This window comes from Fundulus heteroclitus, chromosome 17, assembly GCF_011125445.2.
Source record: "Fundulus heteroclitus isolate FHET01 chromosome 17, MU-UCD_Fhet_4.1, whole genome shotgun sequence".
Lineage (NCBI taxonomy): Eukaryota > Metazoa > Chordata > Actinopteri > Cyprinodontiformes > Fundulidae > Fundulus > Fundulus heteroclitus.
The window spans coordinates 18,799,345-18,821,976 of NC_046377.1; the positions used below are offsets into that span (position 1 = coordinate 18,799,345).

Genomic DNA, 22,632 nt, shown 5'->3' on the forward strand with positions numbered 1-22,632 from the left:
GAGAAAAGAAAGCGATGTAGGGAGAGGAACGGGAAGAAGGGGTGTTTATGGTACATCTCATCATAGCTTGTGCTCTAGGCTTAGGAAACAAGGGAGTGATATCAGTAGAGGCACGTTTGCAGCCTGTCTATAGCCTAAATGAGGCCAGTTAAGTCCCGAAAAAGATCCGCTTCTTCTCATCTGACACCTCCCCTGCAATCAAAAAGAAGAGAAGGACTGGGATGCAATCTACTGGGCTCTGAGGAATTGTGATACATTTAAGTCCAATTCAACAAAACCAATTCTCCTAAAAACGTACAACATACACCCGGGTTGGGGATGTGCGTCACACACAACAAAAAATAATTAGAGTTTAATTCAAAATGAAGATTCACACCTCCCACGTGCAGTAGCGTTGGCTGCTTCGGTTACGTTTTATGGTTTTTAAAAGTAGAAAAAACAGGTTCTTTGCCAGGAACCAGTTTCAACGCGTGATTTTGCAAGGCTTTAAAAAAAAAACGGCACCGCAAACCATTTAACTAAGGCTGAGATCATACGGGCCAATAAGAAAAAAAAAAGCTGATTAATTAACAGAATAGATTGTGCCAGACATTTCAAGCAGGATCTTACTGACAGCTAATTTAAGCCAGACACCAGCGAGGCGCTTCAACAGTATGTCAGCTCTGTCATTAAACTATGACAAACAATGCATCAAAACAGTGATTTACTGCCAGAGGAGATCAGTGAAATTGTCTGAAAATGGAAATGTTATTTCCCTTTGACAGGCCGGAATACCTTGGCTGAGGTTTAACGCTGTGGTAAATCTTAAAATGCGGCACAGCTAAACGAGTAATTCCAAAATAAAAACAACGCGTATTTATGTATTTAGGCATTTAGGCATTTCTTTTCCTTTGTGTATCTGGGTTAACTTAACACAGGAAGTTTTCTTGTTTTAAACAGATTAACTGTTTGCTGTCAAGGATCTGTAAAAATCGAGTGGATTGGTGTGCGACACACACACAGGCATCAAGTGGGATCAAAGTCTGTTCTTTGTCAATGACAAAAACTCCAGCGTGTTCTAAAATAAGAGTGTGGTAAATGTGTGAAAAGACATACTAAGTCTGTTTTAGAAAGTGCTAATCTCCACTTCCTGTAGGAAATATTATGCAAGGCCTTTCTCTTTTTCTTCATTTTGTGCAAAAAACTAAGAAATCTATCAACATTTTCATCTCTTGTTCTAACCAGATTTTATTTATACAAGAAGACGCAACCTCCGAGATTAAATTAAAGACATTTAATTTAATGTAAACCAACTACCTCAATTTGATGTCAGGACCTCCGAGCTGTGGACTTGTTTTAGTTAATTAGACTCACCTGTGTTTGATTATTCCCAGCCTGTATTTAAGCTCCCTCAGTTTGTTTCCCCGTTGTCGGGTCATCCTATGTTCTTCCGTGTGCTCCTGAGTTCTCGCCTGCGTTGCTGTTCTCCCTGTGTGCCGCTGCCCTGAGTTTTGTTCTCGAGCCTAAGTTTCTTGTAAGTTTTGCTTTTATTAAAATCTCCTTTTGCACCATGTGCCTGTCTCCGGATATTCAGGATAATCAGGATATTCATGTCATGTAGTTCAGAGATCCTGCTAGTTTTAGGTATGTCTTTGCTCCAGCACACCTGAATCAGATGATTGTTTTACATCCTCAGCTGCAGATGTAAAGCAATCATTAACAGTTGTTGAGGCCTGTTAATCACCTATTAAATAAAGACAGATGTGAGGAACCCCCCTTAAAGATGCAGGACATGAGGACCAGGGTTGAAGACCTCAATGTGGTTCTGGACTACATATATTTTACATATATTATTCCAGGCTCATGTCAGACTGGACCCCTATGTAAGAATGAGATCATACCAAACAAATGCCAATCCTAGTTGAAAGTCAGAAGACCAGTGAGGTTTGGATATTATTGTGCTAATTGACAAAGCTAAGAAACATTAGCAATAAAAGCCAGTGAAACACATTTCTTTCCATTTTGTGTATGAGGTAAAATAAAAACTGTTTACAAATATGTATTGAGATTTTTTAGCCTTTTAGCCACCAACCACAGATTAGTAATAGTCCTTATAACTTTTGCCTCATAAGGCATGAAGGCATCGTAACTTCAGGGTTTTTGTTAACAAACACAGGTGGTCTTCACTACTGGCTGGCCACAGTATTTAAGACAATTACACACCGGGATTACTATGGTGCAACATTTGATGGTAGTCAAGTTTTGGTGTTTCTTCTATTTCCATGTTTTATTCTTGATAAGCAACCAAAGTGTACGTATGTACTAAACAATCCTGCATTATGATCATACTTGACAATGAATCTTAATTGCATGACAGGTCTTATTAAAATGCTCCTGGCAAAAGTCAACAACTAACTAACAGCAATCTGCAGGTGAAAAAATATGTAATTAAACCAGATTCCCAGATATGATAGCGAACCCGTAGAGTCTTTCAGTTTTCCAGCATTGCAAACAGAAAAAGCGGTGTTTCCCAATTTGCTCAAGATGCACATACATTTCTTTAGTCCAGTCCAGGCTTGGCAGAGATCACACGCTACAACCTGCTGTCACCTGTTCCGAACTGTCATAGCTGGTTAAAACAATGCATCTAGAACAAAGCAACAACAAAGCATTTAGAGACGAAAAGTAGAGATGCAACGAGTAGTACAAATCTCAACAGTACATTTCAAGCTAGTAGACAGAAAGGTGGATGATTCTTACAAAATAAAAAGCCCCGCCAGTGCAATAGTGAAATGACCAAAGCTTTGCAAATGTTATTTAAAGTAAGTGCATATTAAGAAATTTAAAGTTGAATTAATAATGTTTACAGCCATTATGCGTTACCATAAAGAAATCTTTGATGAGACAGACACCGGCTCTGAATGCACACAAATTACACATGTATGCAACAATATAATCCTAATATTATTATAACCTTTAAACAGCAAATAACCCAGTCCCTGCTTAGAATAAATCAGGCATCTCGGAGAATATGAGATAATATAAGACACCGCAGGAAAGAAGAAAGCCCAGACACAGGCAGCTCCCTTTCTACATAACATTCAAGATGAAATGTTCCGAAATTTCGGACTTTTAACTACTTTCGTTGACAGGTTAATAATAAATGTGGTTGAAGCTTTTTAAGGCTTTTAGTCAAGAAGAAGGAAGAGGGTCACAATTAGCTCAGAAGCAAGTAGAGGCCGTTTGTGCCATGTACCATACCAGTGTTTCTATAAAGGGAATTATCTTAAAAAAGTCATTATTAGAGCAAGTGTATGTTCTAAAAAATAAAAATAAACCTGTATATCAAAACACAACAGATAAAAAGGACTCGTTCATGCATGGGCAATATTTAGCAGCAGATTTCGTTACGCTGGCCTACCTGTGGCAGGGCGGAGCTAAGCTGACGCTGCAGCGAGTCCCGGTCGTACATTACATCCTGCAGATGCTGCTGAGCCAGTCCGAGGCTCTCCTGGGTTTCCCTCAGCGTATCCAGGAGCCGGTCCCTTTCATCCAGCATGTTGACCATCAGCTGCTCAAAGTGCGAGTCCGGATCCGAGGCACTGCTCTGAGAGCCGCGCTGGCTCAGCGCCGTGTCCTCGCTAATCGTGGGCATCACCTCGCACATCATCTTGGCTCTGGTCAGGAGAATAAAGGGCAGAGATTAACCAGGGATATGGAAACAGAGTGTCATTTGTTGCAAACGTACAAATGTGTCGACACTGAATATGAATATGTAAATAATAGGACCAGTTTGCAAGTTGCCAGAAGCCTTATATGGACAGTAAAAAAAATTATTTTCCCCCGTGTGACACTAGACATCTCTGGATGCACCATCCCCTATGGTGAAACACGGTGGTGGCAGTGGCATGCTGTGGCGACTGTTTTCTTTAACAGGGACAGTGAAGCTGACCCAACATAATTGGAACAAAGAAGAAGATAAATAAAACAAAATTCCAAGAGAATCTATGTTAAACAGGTGCAAACGACGACTGATTAAAAGTAAGATCATTTGTTTCTACAGGGAAAAAAGTTTTGCATGTTTTTTTCTCGCAATAAGGGCTTAATTGTTCTTTATCTGGAAACAGTAAAAACTCGTTTTGAAATTCCTTCAAATATCATTAAAAGGAATTAAAAATAGTTACCAATATTCTCTTGAACATCTATCAAAGAAATACCTCCTGTTGCGTGAGCTTTTTGAGCTTTTACTTTCCATGGCTTCTATCATAAGTGCAGAAACCAGACAAAGATCTCGCCTCATGACGATGCGATGGGCATGTCCAGACGGCGCTAAGTAAAACAAACATATGTGTGTATGAGTTTGAGAGAATCTCCACACGCTGCTGTTTAAACTGCCGTGCGTAATGGCGTGGGCCCGACACAGTTGGAGCTTGGCTCAGCGTTGCATCGGTATCTCAAAGCTCACAGAGACGTCTTGGGATGCTGGGCACTCTGCCCTAGATTTCACGCTTGTGCTGTTTTTTGGGGCAGCACAGATCATGTTACATAATACACTATATCTACGCTATAGTGGATACGCGAGTCCATATTCCAATTTCCCTGCAGGGTCCTTGGTTGCTTAAGGAGCCATTCCTACCACCAGGTTGGTTACTGAGACAAAACTTTGTGTGCACCAGTGAACGTCATAGTCATGAGATGAAGCAATGAGCCACAAAACGACACGGATGTTAAATTATTCAGCAGTTTAAGAACAAACACACGAGGGGGGAACAAGTGGATGTCCTGTTCAATAAAGTCAGGCTTTCAGCGGAAAAAGTTTGCCTCGTTTAAAAGGAGATTTTCTCTAGCAGCAAATCAAAACATGTTTGAACCTTATACGCCCGATTATAAGAAGGAAATCCGCATGTAGAAATGTGCTTATACTATGAACTTCCTCACATTCCAAAATAAGAACACATAAGATTCAAGGATGAGGATATTCTGCTTCAACGCTCACTTTGATCAGCTGATTGTCGTAACATTAACCAACAAGCAAAAGTGTAACTCTTTTCTGCTTCACAACTGTTAGTAGTTATAAAAAAAAATGTGACTTTAACAGACTTTCTTTCTTCTCCATCTTCACAACATCCCCGCCGATCTCCCTGAACTTTAGGATCTTCCTTCACTAAGATCTACACTCGCTGTTCTATTGTTTTTCTGTTTCTATTGTGTGTAGAAGAGATTTAAGTGACTTTAAAAAGTAGCATGGTTGTCTGTGCCAGACAGGGTGGCCCAAGTATTTGGGAAGCGGTTGATCTGCTGAGATTTTCACACAGACTACCGTCTCTTCAGATCACAGAGAACGGTCCAATAACAAGACAAATTTTCAGTGGATGAAAATGCCTTGTTGATGTCAGAGGAGAATGGGAAATCTGATTCAAGATGACAGAACGACAATGGCGGCTCGTGTAACCCCTCATTATGTCCCAGGGAGCCAGAACGCCATATCTGAATGTCAAACCTGGAAGCAGATGGTTCACAGCAGCACAAGGCTCACTCATGTCACCTTAGAACACAAAACTGAGACTACAATCCGAAGAAGCTCACTAAAATCAGCCAATACCAAATGAAAAAAAACAAAACATTGCCTTGTTTGATATGTCTTGATTTCAGCTGTTACATTTGGTTCTGGTTGCTTAATGGTATTGGGGATAATTACAATGCACATTTCCTGTGCCAATATAGCATTGCTTAGAAACTATAACCTGAGAATTATTGCTTATGATGTCCGTTGCTTTATGATAACAGTGAACCCATCTTCAAATTGTTACTTAAAATAGGAAAGCGCACAATGTCATAAAGCCCACATTATCTAAATCTGCTTTCCTGAATATGCCAATTAGTTCAGTGGGTTCCAATGATCTCATAAAATTTAATAGAGCATCTTTGTCAACACTAACAATTGTTTTCAAATGCTATTATTTATTTTCAGGTTTAGTGCCACTGAAGGTCACTGGCAACTAGGGATTGGTACCAAATTTGATACTTTTATAGGCACCGACCGAATCCTGTCGGTACTACTGAGAACCGATTCACATAAAATCAAACAGCGCCATGTTTTGGTACCGGAACCTAAACATGATTGTGACACTCTTAGACATTATATACATAGACGCCTCATTGCGTGCTGGAGCGCATCCTGCATCGGCCAGTCCGCCACCATCTTGGATGGTGCGAGGCTGTCATAGGAGCTGATGGGAGTAAACGTAGAGGGAGCAATTTTGCCCGTATTTTCTGCAGTTTACAGTTGCTATAACCGGGGATAACTATTGCAAGTAGATCATGCCGTGCAGACCATCTGAAGAGGTGTTTTTACTTGGTGAGAATGCAGAAACCCAACAGACGGACCATAAGTTTATGCTTTTTAATTGGTTATTGCTGTATTTCACAAATTAAGGCTGAATCAGGTTGCCAAATTAAGTACTCTGGGGTTACAGAATACATTGTTTAAACAACATATTTCAGCATGAAAACAAGTTTTTTTTTTTTTAAGTGTGACAGCATCTTGTATCATAACCACATCACTGCCGTTTGTATCAAACCAAACCATGTGAAAATCAGGTAAAATTTCAATGAGTTATGGTTTATTTCAATTGGGCAAACAGCTTCCTCAGTACAAATAAATGCACTGGGGGCGTGTGAGAGAACCATCCAAGATGGCGGCCGCGCTGAAACATCAGCTCCAGTAGGCAGCGCCAGTCCATGGGGTGTCAACCTATGTAATGTCTATGGTGACATTGAGGGAATGGAAGAGTGAGCGATTTTCCATGGCGGACATGAGCACAAGAGCGTGATGGCGTCAGTAGCCGCTGGTCCAGTCAACTAAGCAAGCATGTCTGATAGAAAGTGGTCAAAAGTATGGCTCCACTTTAAAAAAATGCACAAATTACGCTAGCTGCAGTATTTGTGAGGCAAAGTGCAAGAGCAACAGTGGTAATACTTCTAATCTGGGGAAGCACCTGGTCACTGCTGTCAATTTAGCGACCTTTTTTCCCAAAAAGCGACTAGCGGAAGATCTAGCAGCTTTCTTTGGTGTCATTGGTGACTTCCCGTAAAATCTCTGATCGTTCTGCTGTGAGCCTCTACACACTACTCTTAGCTGCTGCCATGTCCTGAAACCTGCCTGCAGTCAGAGCAAAGAGCAGAGAGGAGGGTCTCTGTGTTCCCTCGATGCAAAAGTATTCTGCCCTGGATGTCAAAGTGGGATAAAATATTATATTCTCTATGTAGTTGTTTTTTTTTTCTCTGAAAATCCTAGAATTTTTCACAGACAGCTACAATCCCTTATTCACCTCGTTCACTCCGTGTGCCTCTGATAACTGTTGTTTTATGTGATGTAGATTTAGGCAATCGTGTTCATAAATTATTTACTAAGGTTCATTTGTAGCTTTAAACAAGTTTATATATTGAGAAATGAATATGTTAAATAGAAGAAAAAAAAATAAATTTTATTATTAAACATTTATTACTACATAAACACACAAAAGTGCCAGAAATAGGTACCGTTAAGTACCGGTATCAATTCCCAGGTACCGGGTATCGGTACCGTATTGGTTCAAATGCGAAAGGTACCCATTTCTGACCTGAAAAATAATTTAATGTAACCTTAGATTAAGTTCATACTTGTGTCAAAACATACCCAGTGCTCAGGGGCGGTTCTAGACAGGGGCCAACAGGGGCCCATGCCCCTGTAGAAATGGCCTTGGCCCCTGTTATGGCCCCTGTACTAAAAGCATGATGTTAAATAAACTTCTCATAATTATTTGCAATGGCAAAGAAACCATAACTGATTGGTCACTTTGACCAATATTATTTTTTACCTATACAGCTTTACTCTTAAAAGAATTTAAAACTTAAGATGTTTCACATTTAGCTTTAGCCGTATTGAGCAGGGGGCAAAGTTTTCAACTGCTAGATCAGGGGTCTGAAACCTGCAGTTCCAGAGCCACAAGTGGCTCATTTAATATTATTACACAGTTAAATATTGCCATTTTATTGTTTTTAATTTTTTTGTTCTGTGCCCCTGTGAAAAAACACTGGCCCCACCTTGACCCCCCTGGTAAATTTGGTCTAGAACCGCCCCTGCCAGTGCTGCTTTACGGAAAAACATTATGGCTCCCAAAGACGAATGACTGATTATGCAAACCTTTGCTGTGGCAACTCCCATTAAGTGCGAGTAAAGACAAATGTATAGCCTATTTAAGGTCACCCCGCAACATCATTGGATTTAAGTCCAGACTTTGACTAGATCACTCCAGAATGTGTGAGAGAGAGCTTTGTATCATTTTCCTGCCACATAAACCCACGGTGCTTAAACTTAAAGTCACAAACCGATTTCTAGAAGTTCTCCTCGAGGATTTTCCAGGAAAGGTGAGATTTCATGGTTACATCGGTTGGCAAATTGGTCAGGTGCTGAAGCAGCAACGTAGACACAGCCCTTCACACTTTACATAACAATATTTGACTCCCAGTAAGATGGGTTTTTTATGCTGATTTAATTCTATATCAGGAATAAAAAGATGCAGATTCATCAATCCACACAATACTTTTTTTTTTATAAATGTGTAACAGGGGGCTGCACAGTGGCGCAGTGGGTAGCGCTGTTGCCTTGCAGCAAGAAGGTCCTGGGTTCGAGTACACCCCTGGGTCTTTCTGCATGGAGTTTGCATGTTCTCCCTGTGCATGCGTGGGTTCTCTCCGGGTACTCCGGCTTCCTCCCACAGACCAAAAACATGACTGTTAGGTTAATTGGCTTTTCCAAATTGTCCTTAGGTGTGAGTGTGTGCGTGAATGGTTGTTTGTCCTGTTGGTCTCTGTGTTGCCCTGCGACAGACTGGCGACCTGTCCAGGGTGTACCCCGCCTCTCGCCCAGTGAACGCTGGAGATAGGCACCAGCAACCCCCGCGACCCCATGAGGGATTAAGCGGTTCGGAAAATGGATGGATGGATGGAAATGTGTAACAGGCCTTTGGGCTCTTTTCTGTCAGCAGAGGTTTTAGTATTTGAAATCTCCCATGGATGCCATTTTGCCGTCTCTTTCTTTCAGTTGCATCAGGAACACTGACCTACACTGAGGGAAGTTTGCTCAGCAGTGATTTAGATGATGTTCTGAGTTCTTTTATGACCTTCAGGATGTGCTCTTGGAGTCAACGCAGCAGGTTAGGCACTCCTTGAAGGTTATCTGCTATTCTATGTTTTTCAATATTTGTGGATAACAGCCCTAACTATGATTTTCTGTAATCCCAGATCCTCATAAATGGCCTTCTAACCTGTGTCAGACTGATACGCGTCAATGACTTTGTGTCTCATGTGTTCGGTTTAGCTCAGAGCCTGATGTGTTGATCTTTTAGTGGACTTCATGGTGTCGGTCAGGTTCTTAAGTGATGTCTAGACTCTGACCTCAAAGTGCTCTTGTCTGGAGTTTTTTGCTGGTGAGATTGAACCACAACAACATGATTGACCAAGCTGAGCAACAATATTTGAACATAGGGCCAGGTTGGTTAGGGTAGACATTCTTCCTCTAATATATTAAATCATCATTTGAAAACTGCTTTTTGTATTTCCTAAGGTAGTTTTAGTCTGATATCAAAGGTCGTTTGATGATCTGAAACACTGTGAGAAAAAAGCAAAAACAACGTGACGGGCAAAATCGGGTTTCCCTGTCTGTACCATATTTTCCAACATCATTAAAAAGAACAATCTAAATAAATGTAAATACATAAACGTTTGCCCCCACACAATATTGTTACTGCTACATCATAAATGATTAGATTAAATTAGTTTTAAACCAGATGAAGCTGTCTCTGAGTTTTGGTTTGGACTTGCTGCCATTTTTTTCATACATTTTGACTTTCATTGCTTTGAATTTTTATAAAATCTGATGAAGAGTTTGTATAAAGAGGTGGGACAGAAAACCCCTTTATTTAAAGTATCCTAAAATAAATAATTCTTTGTTTTCTTCTCAAAATGTATTTTTGTCCCTTTCTGGCATTCAAAAATTGTTACATACAGGCAACCGTGCACTGAATGTTCAAATGAGCTGGATAAATTTAGCTGTATTTATTCACTTTGCCTTGCCCTAGTCCAGGTGTACTCCGTGCCCACTTGACTGGACAATTTTTCCCCTGTGGAGGTGTTACAATCCCAGCCCTGTGCCTCGCCGTGTTCTGGCACTAAGTCGGGGGTCTCCCATCTCCTCTCAGGGCTACGGGCCAGGCTCCCAATGGCTCCCCATTCAGACACCATCCGCTACCATTTAGACCAGAGAGACCACGTCTGCATGCTGTAGCTGGACCGGCTGCAGCACACAAGCCATTCGCTTGGGGAGACTAGTTGGCAGGGAGACTAGGACATTGGTTCTTGAATTTTAAGTAGAACAAAGTGATTTATTCGTGTACATGACCCAGTGCTTCAAAGGAGTGCAGTGTTTTCTTTCATTATTTATTTAATATGATTTTGTATATGAAGCATTTAATTCAATTCAGTTCACTTTTATTTATATAGCGCCAATTGATGAAAAATGTCATCTCAAGGCACTTTCCAAAGTCAAATTTAATCAGATTATACAGATTGGTCAAAAGGATTTCCTATCTAAGGGAACAAGTTGATTGCACCAAGTCTTGACAAGCAGCATTCACTCCTCCTGTAAGAACGTAGAGCCGCAGAGACAGTCGTCTGCTTTGTTGATGGGTTTGCAGCAATCCCTAATACTGAGCAAGCATGAAGCGACAGTGGAAAGAAAAACTTCCCTTTAACAGGAAGGAAAAACCTCCAGCAGAACCAGAACCGAGCTCAGTATAAACAGTCATCTGTCTTCTCTAACCCACTGGGGCTTAGAGAAGACAGAGCAGAGACACAGAAAGAGAGAGAAACAAGCACAGAAGCACACATTGATCCAGGAATCTGTTCTACATTATATGGCCATTTAAAGCACCATTATGCATAATAGTACCTGGTATAAAATAATAGTGGCATATTTGTGTACTTAAATCAAAGTGCTGTGAGGATGTTTTTCAACAACTCAGCTCAAGCAGTTCCTAATTTACGTGCTACTGCCCTTTTTGCATTTATCTCATAGTCACAGCGACTGAAAACATTTTTACATATTTTTGTAAATAGTTTATATCTTTTCATGGGAGAACACTGAAGGTCTGACACAATGGAAAGTAGGTCTAGTCCACATGTAGCAGGATATCTGAGGGGGGAAAAAACGAGACATTTTAAATATCCCTGAAAACCAATCATAGTAAAAACTCCGGCCAAAGTGGAGATTTATAAACAATCTGGTTTTGAGCCTGCATGTGAACATGCAAAGACGGATATTAATGTCATCACAGTCTGCAATGTATATTGCTTCGCTGCATCACACTTGTGCCACCCAGGTTGATACACTTGGCCCTACGGGCAGAGTTAAAATCGACCTTGTCTTGAGTTTTATTAACTTTATGTTCTAATGTGGTGCTTTAAAGAAGCTCAACTTCTTCATATGTCCACAAGATAGAACCTCCCGGCGCCATTATACATTCCTAACATGAGGTTGTGGTTGTTTTGAAGGCTTCTGAATAGTTACCACAAGTTTTAGTTTTGCGGCACACTGCCCCCTATGTGTCTGGAGTATAAAAAACACTCAGTGGTATATTTCTGCAGGTTGGTGTGGATGAAAACCTTTCTAAAAAAAAAAAAAAAAAAAAAAAAAAGCTCCAATGTGTATGGTATTATTTTGAAAAACGGCTTAGGGGTGATTTTGGTTTAACAAAAAAAAAAAAAAAAAACATGCTACATGTGGACTAGGCCATATTCAGTGTATTGCTGTGTAAAATTGCTGTCACCCAAAAAGAACACAACGCAGCTTTTAATGGCACAACTACAGCCCGGTTTATGGAGGGAGGTAATCCTGCTCCTCTTCAGTGTGAGGGTTTACACACTTTGTTTCCAGCGTTTTGGACAGCGGTGGCTGTGTTGAGTTATTCTGAGGGGACATTACATTTGCACAGTTATACAAGCTGTACACTAAATACTTTCCATAGCATCAAAGTGTCATATCTTCAGCGTTCTCCCATGACAACATATAATAAAGTCTTCACAAAAATGTGAAGGGTGTACTCACTTTGATGAGATACTAAGCATGTCAAACAATAAATGTGAGTTAAACTGGTTATAATCAGGACTGAAGGTGCAATAAGAACGGCAAATTTATAAACATCCAAGAATCACTGGGATTTTTACTCTGTGCCATATGCCATTTAATGAATTATTCAAAGGCGTAGGACAGAGTTTCTCTCCCCAATCAGAGTGACAGATCCGGAGAGACTTTTTTTGCCTTGCAGCCTTACACAACTCAGAAATCTGACACCAGACTAAAGTTCAGGCATTAAATGGAAATTACTAAAGAATACATCGATTCAGTTGATACTGAAACGTTGGTTAACTCATTAATGTCATACATGTTTAACAGCTGTAAAAAGGTAGTTACACTGGCGGCTCCAATGAATACATTATGCATACAGGATTTATATCTTATCTGACAACATAGTCAAATCACATTATATTGATGCACACTGAGTTATTTTAACCAATCCCAGTAAATCCTCTAAGTATTCCAATCTTATTCTTCATGCCAACACCTGGTGTGTTTCGTGTAAAGACTGATCAGAGGGCTGCAAAACAACAGTAAGTTCAACATATGGTTCAGCAGAGCCAGAATGTCTCAATTCATCAAATCCACTGGAGCTTTCCTGCAACTCTGGGCTCACAGTGAACCACTCAGCATATATGATGCCCCGCGTTTTTAAAAAGTTAACTTTTTTTTGTTTTCTACTAATATTCACCATTTGACAGTATAACAATTTAGTGCAGAAGTAATAATGTATCTTGAGCCTTTTTACATTTTGTCGCATAACAAAATCAAATTTCAATGCATTAATTTTTATATAAATAAACAGATGTACATTTAGTCAATAATAGCAAGATCAAATCAGTGTGCTGCGGTAATTTCCCAAACATCCTCTGTTCATCTCATTCATGTGACAATCATGTGAGTAGATAAAAAGTGGTGCACAAAAGCCGCAGTACATTCCTGAGCTTTTTATGGCCAAGTGAGGCAAATTCAGCACAATTCACCACCTGGAAAACATCAAAAGATATGCAGCATGAGAGAGTGTGCAGAGCAGGCAAAGGACTGAAGGTGGTACTCTGTGGCTTTGGAGATAAGGTGTACTGCCTCGTTCTTTTTGAGCTGACTTTGGAGAGACTAAAATAAAGCAAGCACGTTTAACGGCCTCCTACTATCAAGCATGGCATAGTTAAAGCTTCGGCTGATTAAGGGGATAGTCATTAAAAATTTGATTAGAAAAATAAACAAAGTGTGCCCAAAAAGCCGGTTATTGGGCAATTTGAAGGTTAGCTTTAAAACATTTGTAAAAGCCTCATGATTCAATCACTAAGGCTAATTTCTTCACGACAGGATGAGAAATTCTTGGACATTAATGTGCTCAACTTGCATCAGTACAAGAAGTGGAAAGCCGATTACGGGCCCTGCATTAAGGGAAGCTGACTAGAGGGAGATTCCTGTATTAAATAATGCCTGATTTCTTGGCAAACATTCAAGCAGAAAGCGGATCTGTTGACTTAATTTGTAAGCACAATGAGTAATGGGAAAATTGTTGCATGTCTTTGCTTTCCTTTCCGTCCTGGCATCCGTAACAGGCTGACAGGTGGGAGAGGACTTGTGCAGATTTTTTTTGTGAATGAAAGTGTCCAGATTGGACGGGTACAACTCATGGTGCTGTGAAATCTCATTCACGTGGCACCCTGCGCCGCAGAAGCCTCTGACAACAAGCCCAACATGTCTGCCAAAAAAAAAAAAAAAAAAAAAAGAAGATATCCAAGTGTATTATGTTTTATAACTCCCACTGGAACACACGTCAGCGATCCGGCAAAGGAAACGCTCGTGTCTCCTCACAGTACTGTCACGACGATCAATGCACGATTACAAGGTAATGTCAACAATGACTTGCTTGTGCTGGTTTAAAGGGCAGCCGGATGCTGAAGGAGTTAAAATAATTTCCCATGTTCTCCAATGGAACATATTACATAACGTTTAGGGCAACAAAGGGATCATTGTATTTTCATTTTGCAGGCTTTCTGACTAGTTTAGAAAACCAAAGTGAAGGTAGAGTGGCTATACAGCAGTAAAGTCCATTTAAGTGTTAAAATAGTGTCCTAATCACATGAGCTATTAGTTCTGTCAAACGTAAATGCCTGAATAAAATCAGTTCTCACACGGTAGAGATACATTTACCGTTAGGCCATTAGGGTGGAAGGAAGAAAGTAAAACTACAGTTTGAGTTGAAACCATTTCATCTTTTCTAATTGGTGAATATTATTACCATATTGTTTTCATACAATTTGATTTGAAAGTACTCAACTTTTTAAACCTTTTGATCTTCTGTCACTCTATAAATATAATATTTGTAAAAGTGTTTGACTTTGTTTATCCTGTTTGGGTAGTTAATTTTCTTGCATACAGGTTACTATTTTTTCTGTTTGTTTCTTACGTAGCTTCCTGTTTTATTTTGAAGATCCTGGACCTTTTCTTGGCTGTGCTCGCGTTACTTCCTGTTTTCTTACTGAATTTCCTAGACTCTTTCTTGTATCTAGTTGTGTTCTGTTATTGTCCTGCTCATCAGTTTCTCAACTGTGTTAAAGTTCCTGTTCTGACATTTGTTCTGTTTGTTTCCTCTGTCTCCGTTCACTGGTTGCACTCTCAGCTGCTTCCACTCTGCTCACCAGTCTCATCTTTGTTCCCCTCATCAGTTCTCCACAGTATGCATTCCCTTTTGGTTCTTTGGTCACTGCTGGATCATCTGCTCAACCCTGCTCTAGTCTGAGCTGTGTTATTCTGGCCTCCATCGGCTTCCTTCTGGATTTATTTTATTTCAGTATTTATAGCTCACGTTTCTGTTTTTTTTTTTTTGGACCTTGGAATTTGTTTTTGTAACTTGCTTTTTGTACCACTAATATATCTATTTCTGCTTCTACTCTGCCTCCCCTTTTGCCTGTATTTAAGTCCTCCATAACCACCACCCACTTTTGTGACAATTTTGACAGGATTTATTTGGATTTTTCTTTTGCCTTGGTAGAAAATGAACACAAACACACTATTTTCTAACCCCTTGCCTTCTGATGAACACTTTACAGTCAGGGTAGCCAGCTACTCTGCAGGAGAAAAAGAGAATATCTGCACTAATTTGACAGGTTTTTATCACTTATATGTATATATGTACAGATACATACTTATGTGTGTAGGCAAAAAAACTATCTTATACATACTGCCCCTCTTCTTACCTTTTCCACATATTTTTATTTTTATTTTTCTGTTATAGACTTGCTGTTCTGCTTGTCTGGCTGTTTTTACGTGATGCAAACATTGGATCCCAAAGGCAAATTCCTTGCTTGTACCCAAAGATTTGTCAAATAAATTTGATTCTGATAACTTCCCAATTGAAAGAAAAGTTGTTTTGCTTGTCGGGTTAATGCGCTACATGTGGTCTTGTCTGCCAAATTTTTTTTTAGCAGACCTACACTAAACTTATCCACATAAAAGGACTACACTGTATCTTTTGGTAATTATAGAAACAAGGAACACATGTCAGGTTCCTCAAGGTTTTATTCTTGGACCGCGTTACGTCAACATCTCTTGAAAATCAGGGACATACAGTGGGGCAAAACTTAGAAAGGTGATATAACTCTGTAATTTTCATCATTGGTACACTTCAACTATGAGATCAAATGAGAAGGGAAAAAAATCCAGCAAATCACATTGCAGTGTTTTTAAATAACTAATTTGTAAATTGTGGAGGAAAATAAGTCAATACTTTGTAGCATAACCTTTGTTGGCAATGACAGAGGTCAAACGTCTCCTGTTAGTCTTCATCAGGTTTGCACCACTGTAGCTGGTGTTTTGGCCCATTCCTCCTTGCAGATCCCCTCTAGAGCAATGATGATTTGGGGCTGTCGCTGGGCCACAAGGAATTTCAACAAATTTTCTATGAGGTTGAGGTCTGGAGACTGGCTAGGTCACTACAGGACCTTGACATACTTTTTAACAGAGCCACTCCTTTATTGCGCGAAGCATTGTATTGCTGGAAGACCCAGCGATGCTCCATCTTCAATGCTCAAACTGATGGAAGGATGTTTTGGTTTAAAATCTCACAACACATGGTCCTGTTCATTCGTCCCTTAACATGGATCAGTTATTCTGTCTTCTTAGCAGAAAAACAGCCCCAAAGCACGATGTCTCCCCCTCATACTTCACAGTAGGTCTGGTATTCTTAGGATGCAACGCAGCATTTTTCAACCTCCAAAGACGACGAGTGGAGTTTGTGCCAAAAATGTTCTATTTTGATTTCATCTGACCACATGATACTCTCCTAATCATCTTCTGGATCATCCATCTGCTTTCTGGCAAACTTCAGGCCGGCCTGGACCAGTACTGGCTTAAGCCGGGGACACGCCTGGCACTGCAGGACTTGAGTCTCTCTAGGCGTAGTGCGTTACTGATGGTAGGCTTTGTTACTTTGGTCCAAGCTCTCTGAAGGTCATTCACCAGATTCCTCCGTGTAGTTCTGGGATTTCTGCTCACCGTTCTCATGATCATCTTAACCCCACTGGATGAGATCTCGCGTGGGCCCCCAGATCTAGGGAGGCCATCAATGGTATTGAATGTCTTCCTTTTTCTTCCAGTTGCTCCCACAGTTAATTTATTCACACCAACCTGCTTGCCTATTGTAGGGTCACTCTTCCCAGCCTGGTGCAGGTCCACAGTTATCTCCCTGTCCTTTAATAGCTCTTTAGTCTTGGCTATGGTTGAGTTTGGAGTCTGGAATCTGTGGACAGGTGTTTTTTATTCAGATAATATACAGAGTTCTAACACAAGTAAAGAATGGAGGACAGAAGTGCTTCTTAAAGGTGTTACAGGTCTGCAAGGGCCAGACATCTTGCTTGTTTGTGGGTGACCAAATACTTATTTTCCACTATAATTTAAAAATAAATTATTTAAAAAAATCCTACTATGTGATTTACTGGATACTCATTCTTGTCTCATAGTTGAAGTGAACCTATGATGAAAAATCCAAATCTCTTCCATCTAAGTAAGGGAACTTGGACAATCAGTGGCTAAATACTTGTTTGCCCCACTGTAAATACAATCTAAACCTAACTTGAAAACTCTAGAAGTCATTTTTGATAAAGGCATGTCTCAGAAATACCACACAGAACAACTGCAAAAAAAGACCTGCTTCTTCCAGCTGCACGACATTGCCAAACTCTGGGAAATCGGCTCCAAAAAATGAGCTTGAGATGTTAATTCATGCTTTTGTTTCAGCACATTTACACTACTGCAATAGCCTGTTCACTTGTCTAAACAAAAAGGAGCTGACTCGATTACAGCTGGTATAAAACTCTGCTGCGAGGATCCTGACACGCAGAAGAGCCCACATTACCCCGGTCTTACAAGCTCTTCACTGGCTCCCTGTAAGATATCATATATTAATACGTTTAAAAATGTATTCTTTTCCTTCTACTAAAAACAATAAACATGTTTGATTTGATTTTAAATATTAAGTCCAAATAAAATGCATTCATTTTGTGTTTATAATCTGCCACGATGTGCAAAATCTCTAGTGGTATGAATATTTTTATATAGCAGTCTATAGTTATGGGTTCTTATAGTTATGCAATTGGCGCATAACTTTTATAGAATCCTTACATCAGATAAAAGAGTATAATAGTTAACCCAGCTTCAACTTAATCCCCCTCTGCAAGATATTCTGCACATTTTGAAAACATAAGCTCTTTGGTTGGTTCAGTGTGAGGTCAGATTGTGGCCAGAAAGACATATTTTGCCAAAAAACAAAAAAAAAGGTCATCTCAAATAGAGATGCACCGATAGGATAACAGATAGGATATCAGCTCCAATATCGGCTAATTAGCTGGATCGGATATCGGATGATTGTTCCAGAATTCCAATCCAAAAGTTGGTAAATTCAACATCACAAAATTAAATAAGCACCATGCTAAAGAGCATGCAGAACTTTTTTTTATTAATGTTTATTTCAAGCCTGATAACTTCACACACATGGCAAGGTATATGGTTTCTTTATTCAACACTAGTATCGGATCGGTATCGGGTATCGGCCGATATGCGTAGCCCAGGTATCGGTATAGATCGGAAAAAACTGGATTGGTGCATCTCTAGTCTCAAACGACAATCAGTGGTTTATGCATTTCCTCCAGTAAAAATGGTAAACACAGAGGAAAACTGTATAAACCTTTTTGTTTTGTTTTGTTTTTCTTTGACTTTTGTACCTGGGACAAGTTATTCTCATTATTGGGATCCCTGAAACAACAGAAAGTCTTCTGAAGATATGGAAAAATAAAATCTTTCTGCTTTTTCTATCGCTCATTCATACATCAGGATAAACGTACTGGAAAGATAAAAATAAAAAAAACATGCAGAAAATAGAGCATTTATCTTTCAGAGCAGTTTTTTTTTAATGCACCGCAAGAAGAAGGTGAGAAAACAGAATTTAGACATTCCCTATATGGAAACATTAAATGCCTCCTGCCAAATACATCGATTGGTGCTCTTAGGTAAAGGACTTGCCAAGTTCACCACCCACCCTAAGGTAGGTGGTAAGACGGTTAAGGTCCTGACCTGAGGCATGTATCAATTGTCGGGGTTTAAGAGTGTGATCTAAGATTTACTGGTCCTCCACATTAGTACATGTCTGCAGAGGTGCTTTGAGCCTTAAAGCACCCCAGGAGGAATTGCTTCGTCATCCAGGTTCCCTGTGAACATCAGCGGAACGATGGCAGAATACTGAGCTCTACACAACAGAAGGTTAGATTGCTGTGAAGCAGATTTTGTTTTGCTACAGATACATATTACTGTCATCAAATAAAAAACAAAGTTATTGTGGTTTTATAAATAAACACCTGCTTGATATTAACATATTCCTATATGCTATAGGTTTTATTTTATTGAAATGATTTAATTGTCTGTTTATGGAAGCAGATTTGATAGTTTTTTCTCTCACTTGCAGGAAATGTAATTTATTTATATTTGACACAGTGTTTCATTTCTAAATGATAAAGTCAGCAAAAAAGACCACAGATGTAGCAGCAGCACATGCAAAACAGTGACCGTGAAGGCAAAAATATAAAAAAAAAACAGGGTGTAAAACTTACTTGTGTTGTAAAAATATATTTGCATTTTCTTAAAAATATGAGCTCTTTCATCTGGCCTGGAGTCCCATTCACTGCTCCTGTCACCACGTTTCTCTACAGTCTGAGCATATGCAGCACATCATAAGGAGCATATTTTCATGCTTGAGTGAACTTCTCAAATTTCTGGCTTCTGATTCATTCACTGTTAAAAGCTGTGACCGTACAAGTACGGAAAGGAGCAGAGATATGTTTGTGAGCACCAGTAAAAGACACGGACAGGCAAACACCTTCAACTGCACTCCCGTTTGTCTTGACTGGATCACTGAGAGACGCAGCTCTGCCCCACTCTGACATGTTGCTTCCCACTTCTGGTCAGCTGGCTGAAAGAAGGCTCCCACGTTATGCCTCATTTACTGCAAATACAAATTGCTTGGTGTGTAAGCATCTCTGGTTGCAAAAACCCGGAAACTAAAGGAGCGCCACCAAGTTTGCAATACAGATGTTTGCAAAGAGAGCCTCACTGTACGACAACCTTGAGTAAAAGAGATACCGCCGTTTCATGGTAGCAGTGAAAACAAATTTTATACAAGAAGGTATAACTTGATCTATGTGCTCTCCTTTAAAATACAAATGCTACACCTTATTAGGCTCTCAGAAGCGAAAGGTAAGGATTTTAGGGCCTAATTCTGATCTGAGACACACAAACAATCTAACGTTATCCTCATTACATTAAGCTGACTTTTATTTTGTATCTTTGGCTCAATCTATGTATGAAAATCAAATCAAAATAACAATAAACCAATGTCCTTTGTAACACTGAAAATGTAATAATCTATGTGTAATTTTAGCGGCAGAGGAAGCTGTTGTTGCGCCGTGTTGTTTCAAATAAAACGAATCAATAAAAACCATAAAACACTGCTTTTTTTTAACTTAAGGTTATCATACCGTGAGACTGTCATACCGGCTAACACCTAATTTGCCAACAATGTTGTAGTCACTCAGCCGCCGGGCACATTTTCATCTGAATGGTAGTCTGAGCCGTAAGATGTGGATGACCGCGGTGAGGTGAAGAGGACGGGTGTGAATTTACACCTGCTGTTAAAGGATGTAGGAAAATGAAGAGGAGATGCCTCAAGTGTAAAACCCAGCCTTTTTTTATACATTCTTAGCACAGCCCAGCTTTCCACATATCAGCTCTGATTGGTGCATGGTTAATCCCTAAAAACAGGATTAATATTTGCCCTATTCCTATAAATACACCAACCTGTCCTTTAATGCATTTTCATTAATGTTATTATTTTTAATCAAATACATTTAAACAAAGAATTGGGACACACACTTTGATTTCTGGAGATTTTTTTTACGTGTTAGAGACCTTTGAAAAAAATCCACAAGTCAGATCTCAAAGAGATCCAGGAAAAGGTTATCGGGCAGAAAAGCCTAATCCTGTGAGAGCTCTTCAAAGTCTACCTGCAGGTGAGCATGTGTGAGTGTGGACGACGAGGGCCGTGCGGATCTTCACCGATTGCGCGCTCATCTGAAAGTAAGTCTGCCAGCACATGAAAGGACGAGGAGACCATGTGTAGCCTTTAACGCCGGCCACAGCCTCCCCCCCCCCCCCTTAAGCAAGGTCATGCAAAGCACGAATCGATGGAGACGGAATTAGGTGCACGGGGCGAGGCGAACACCAAGCGGCCAGTGAGGTCAAGCTTTGGCTTATGGGAACAAAACGGAACGACCGTGAGCGTCTCCACCAAGCCTTACACCCAAACCATTTAAGAAAGACACGAAAGCCGCCGCCACAGGTAGCCACTTTTTCTGCTTCGAGGCCGCGAACACTTTCTGCTCAACGAGACAAATGAGGCAGTTGAGGCTGCATCGCCGGAGTGGCTCACTTGGTTGTGACAAAGCTGTTAAATGGAGCGTCCTGGCTTTGCATAAAGCCTCTACGAGCCACTGAGACAGAGCGACCACGCTGGAGCAAATGCCACCATATTCCCCTCACTGGTGCGCTTGCAGAAATGACGACAGCAACGAGCCGATTTGCCCGTTAACTTTCTAACAAGATGCCAACAGCTGCAGGTGTGGGGTTCTTTCATTTCTGCCTTGGTTTTTAACTCAAACGTGGCCACGGAGACACAGGTGGATGAATGCAGAGTCTCCACTCCCCCATGCGCTCTCTCTCTCTCCCTCTCTCTCTCTCTGGCTTTGAATCACCATAATAGCTGGTAATAATGTGGTTTAAAGGAGGGGCAGCTGTTCCTCACATGACACCTCCTCATCATGCTGTCATTAAGCACACGGACGCGCACACACACCGAGGCCTGACTGCGGCGCCGATCACGTCCTTACACCGCTGCAACAGCTCCTCCTCGCTCTCTGAAATGATAATTGGGGAGAATCCTTGGCCATTGTCTCAAGCGCATTACATCATGCCAGCCTCTCAGTCTGCATCCCGCCCACCTTTAACTCTCTCCGCCGTCTCTCTGCTGTGTGACAGCCGCCGGCTCTGGGTTTTTTTTTTATTTATTATTTTTTTTATTTCTTGCGGTGTCTCAGAATTTCATTCCACCCGGAATCTAAAAGAAATAATAATGCATTGCTTTCAGCGCATCCTGCACGTCCAGCAAAGCCAGACCCCCAGAGTCAGAGATGCAAAGAAGGCACCAGCAAAATCACCTTGAGCCTGCAAGAACAGGGCAATGTAGGTCAGCCCAGCACCGGCTGCAACAGCGTGCATACTCACGTTTTGCGCCTTCGCTGTCAGCAGAGGCTCGGGCGGCGGATCAGTCACAACTGCGGTCCCCGCCAGCTACAGCGTGAAGCGGACTATCCTAGGAGGCTTCTTCAGAGGAAGCTGGCAGCAGCCAGCGCCGCGGATCCGACGGAGGAAGAGGAGGTGCGGCCGGTGCCCGCCGCTGCTGTCATTGTCCATGCAGAGGAAAGCTCGGGGCAGAAGCAATAATCATCTAAAATTAGCCGCGTCGGACGGTGACATCCGATTTCCGGGGTCAAACGCGCACACGCGCGCCGGTGAGGAAATTATGGCACGTCGCGAATTGTGCTGCGATAAGCGGCGCTGGAAAAGACCACTGTGCGCGCTGACGGAGGGGGAGCGAGAGGAGTCTTAAAGTTGCAGCTGTGCTTTTCTTCCCTCAGCCCGAACCGAGGAGGAGGACGGTGGTGATGATAGTGGTAATAAATAACGACGCTGCACTTTAAATAGCTATTCCAATTAAGGAATATTTCACACGACAATATATCCAAAGCTTAATTGAAAAGTAATTATTTGTATTGTTTTAAAGTAGTTTTTTTTAAAACACAGGACAGAGCTGAGTACAAATTTAGAACAAGGAGTATTTTCTTTTCCAGACATTAAGCTACCAC

The 22,632-nt window shown here is 40.8% G+C and overlaps 1 protein-coding gene across 8 annotated transcripts in view; it reads right to left on the reverse strand.

Moving 5' to 3' along the window:
* The window catches only part of ppfia2 (PTPRF interacting protein alpha 2), a 197,851-nt gene extending 175,488 nt beyond the window's left edge, over positions 1-22,363 (reverse strand). For 5 of the 8 annotated variants that reach the window (XM_036149203.1, XM_036149201.1, XM_036149199.1 and 2 more), the window contains exons 1-2: positions 21,992-22,362; positions 3,401-3,656 (exon numbers count right to left, since the gene is read on the reverse strand). In XM_036149203.1, the coding sequence (XP_036005096.1) occupies positions 3,401-3,649 (249 nt within the window). In that variant the 5' untranslated portion in view covers positions 3,650-3,656; positions 21,992-22,362. Of the gene's footprint in view, positions 1-3,400; positions 3,657-21,991 lie in introns of all 8 variants that reach the window. The other 3 variants (XM_036149197.1, XM_036149195.1, XM_036149196.1) reach the window with 1 other exon arrangement.
* Between the last annotated feature and the right edge of the window lie 269 nt (positions 22,364-22,632).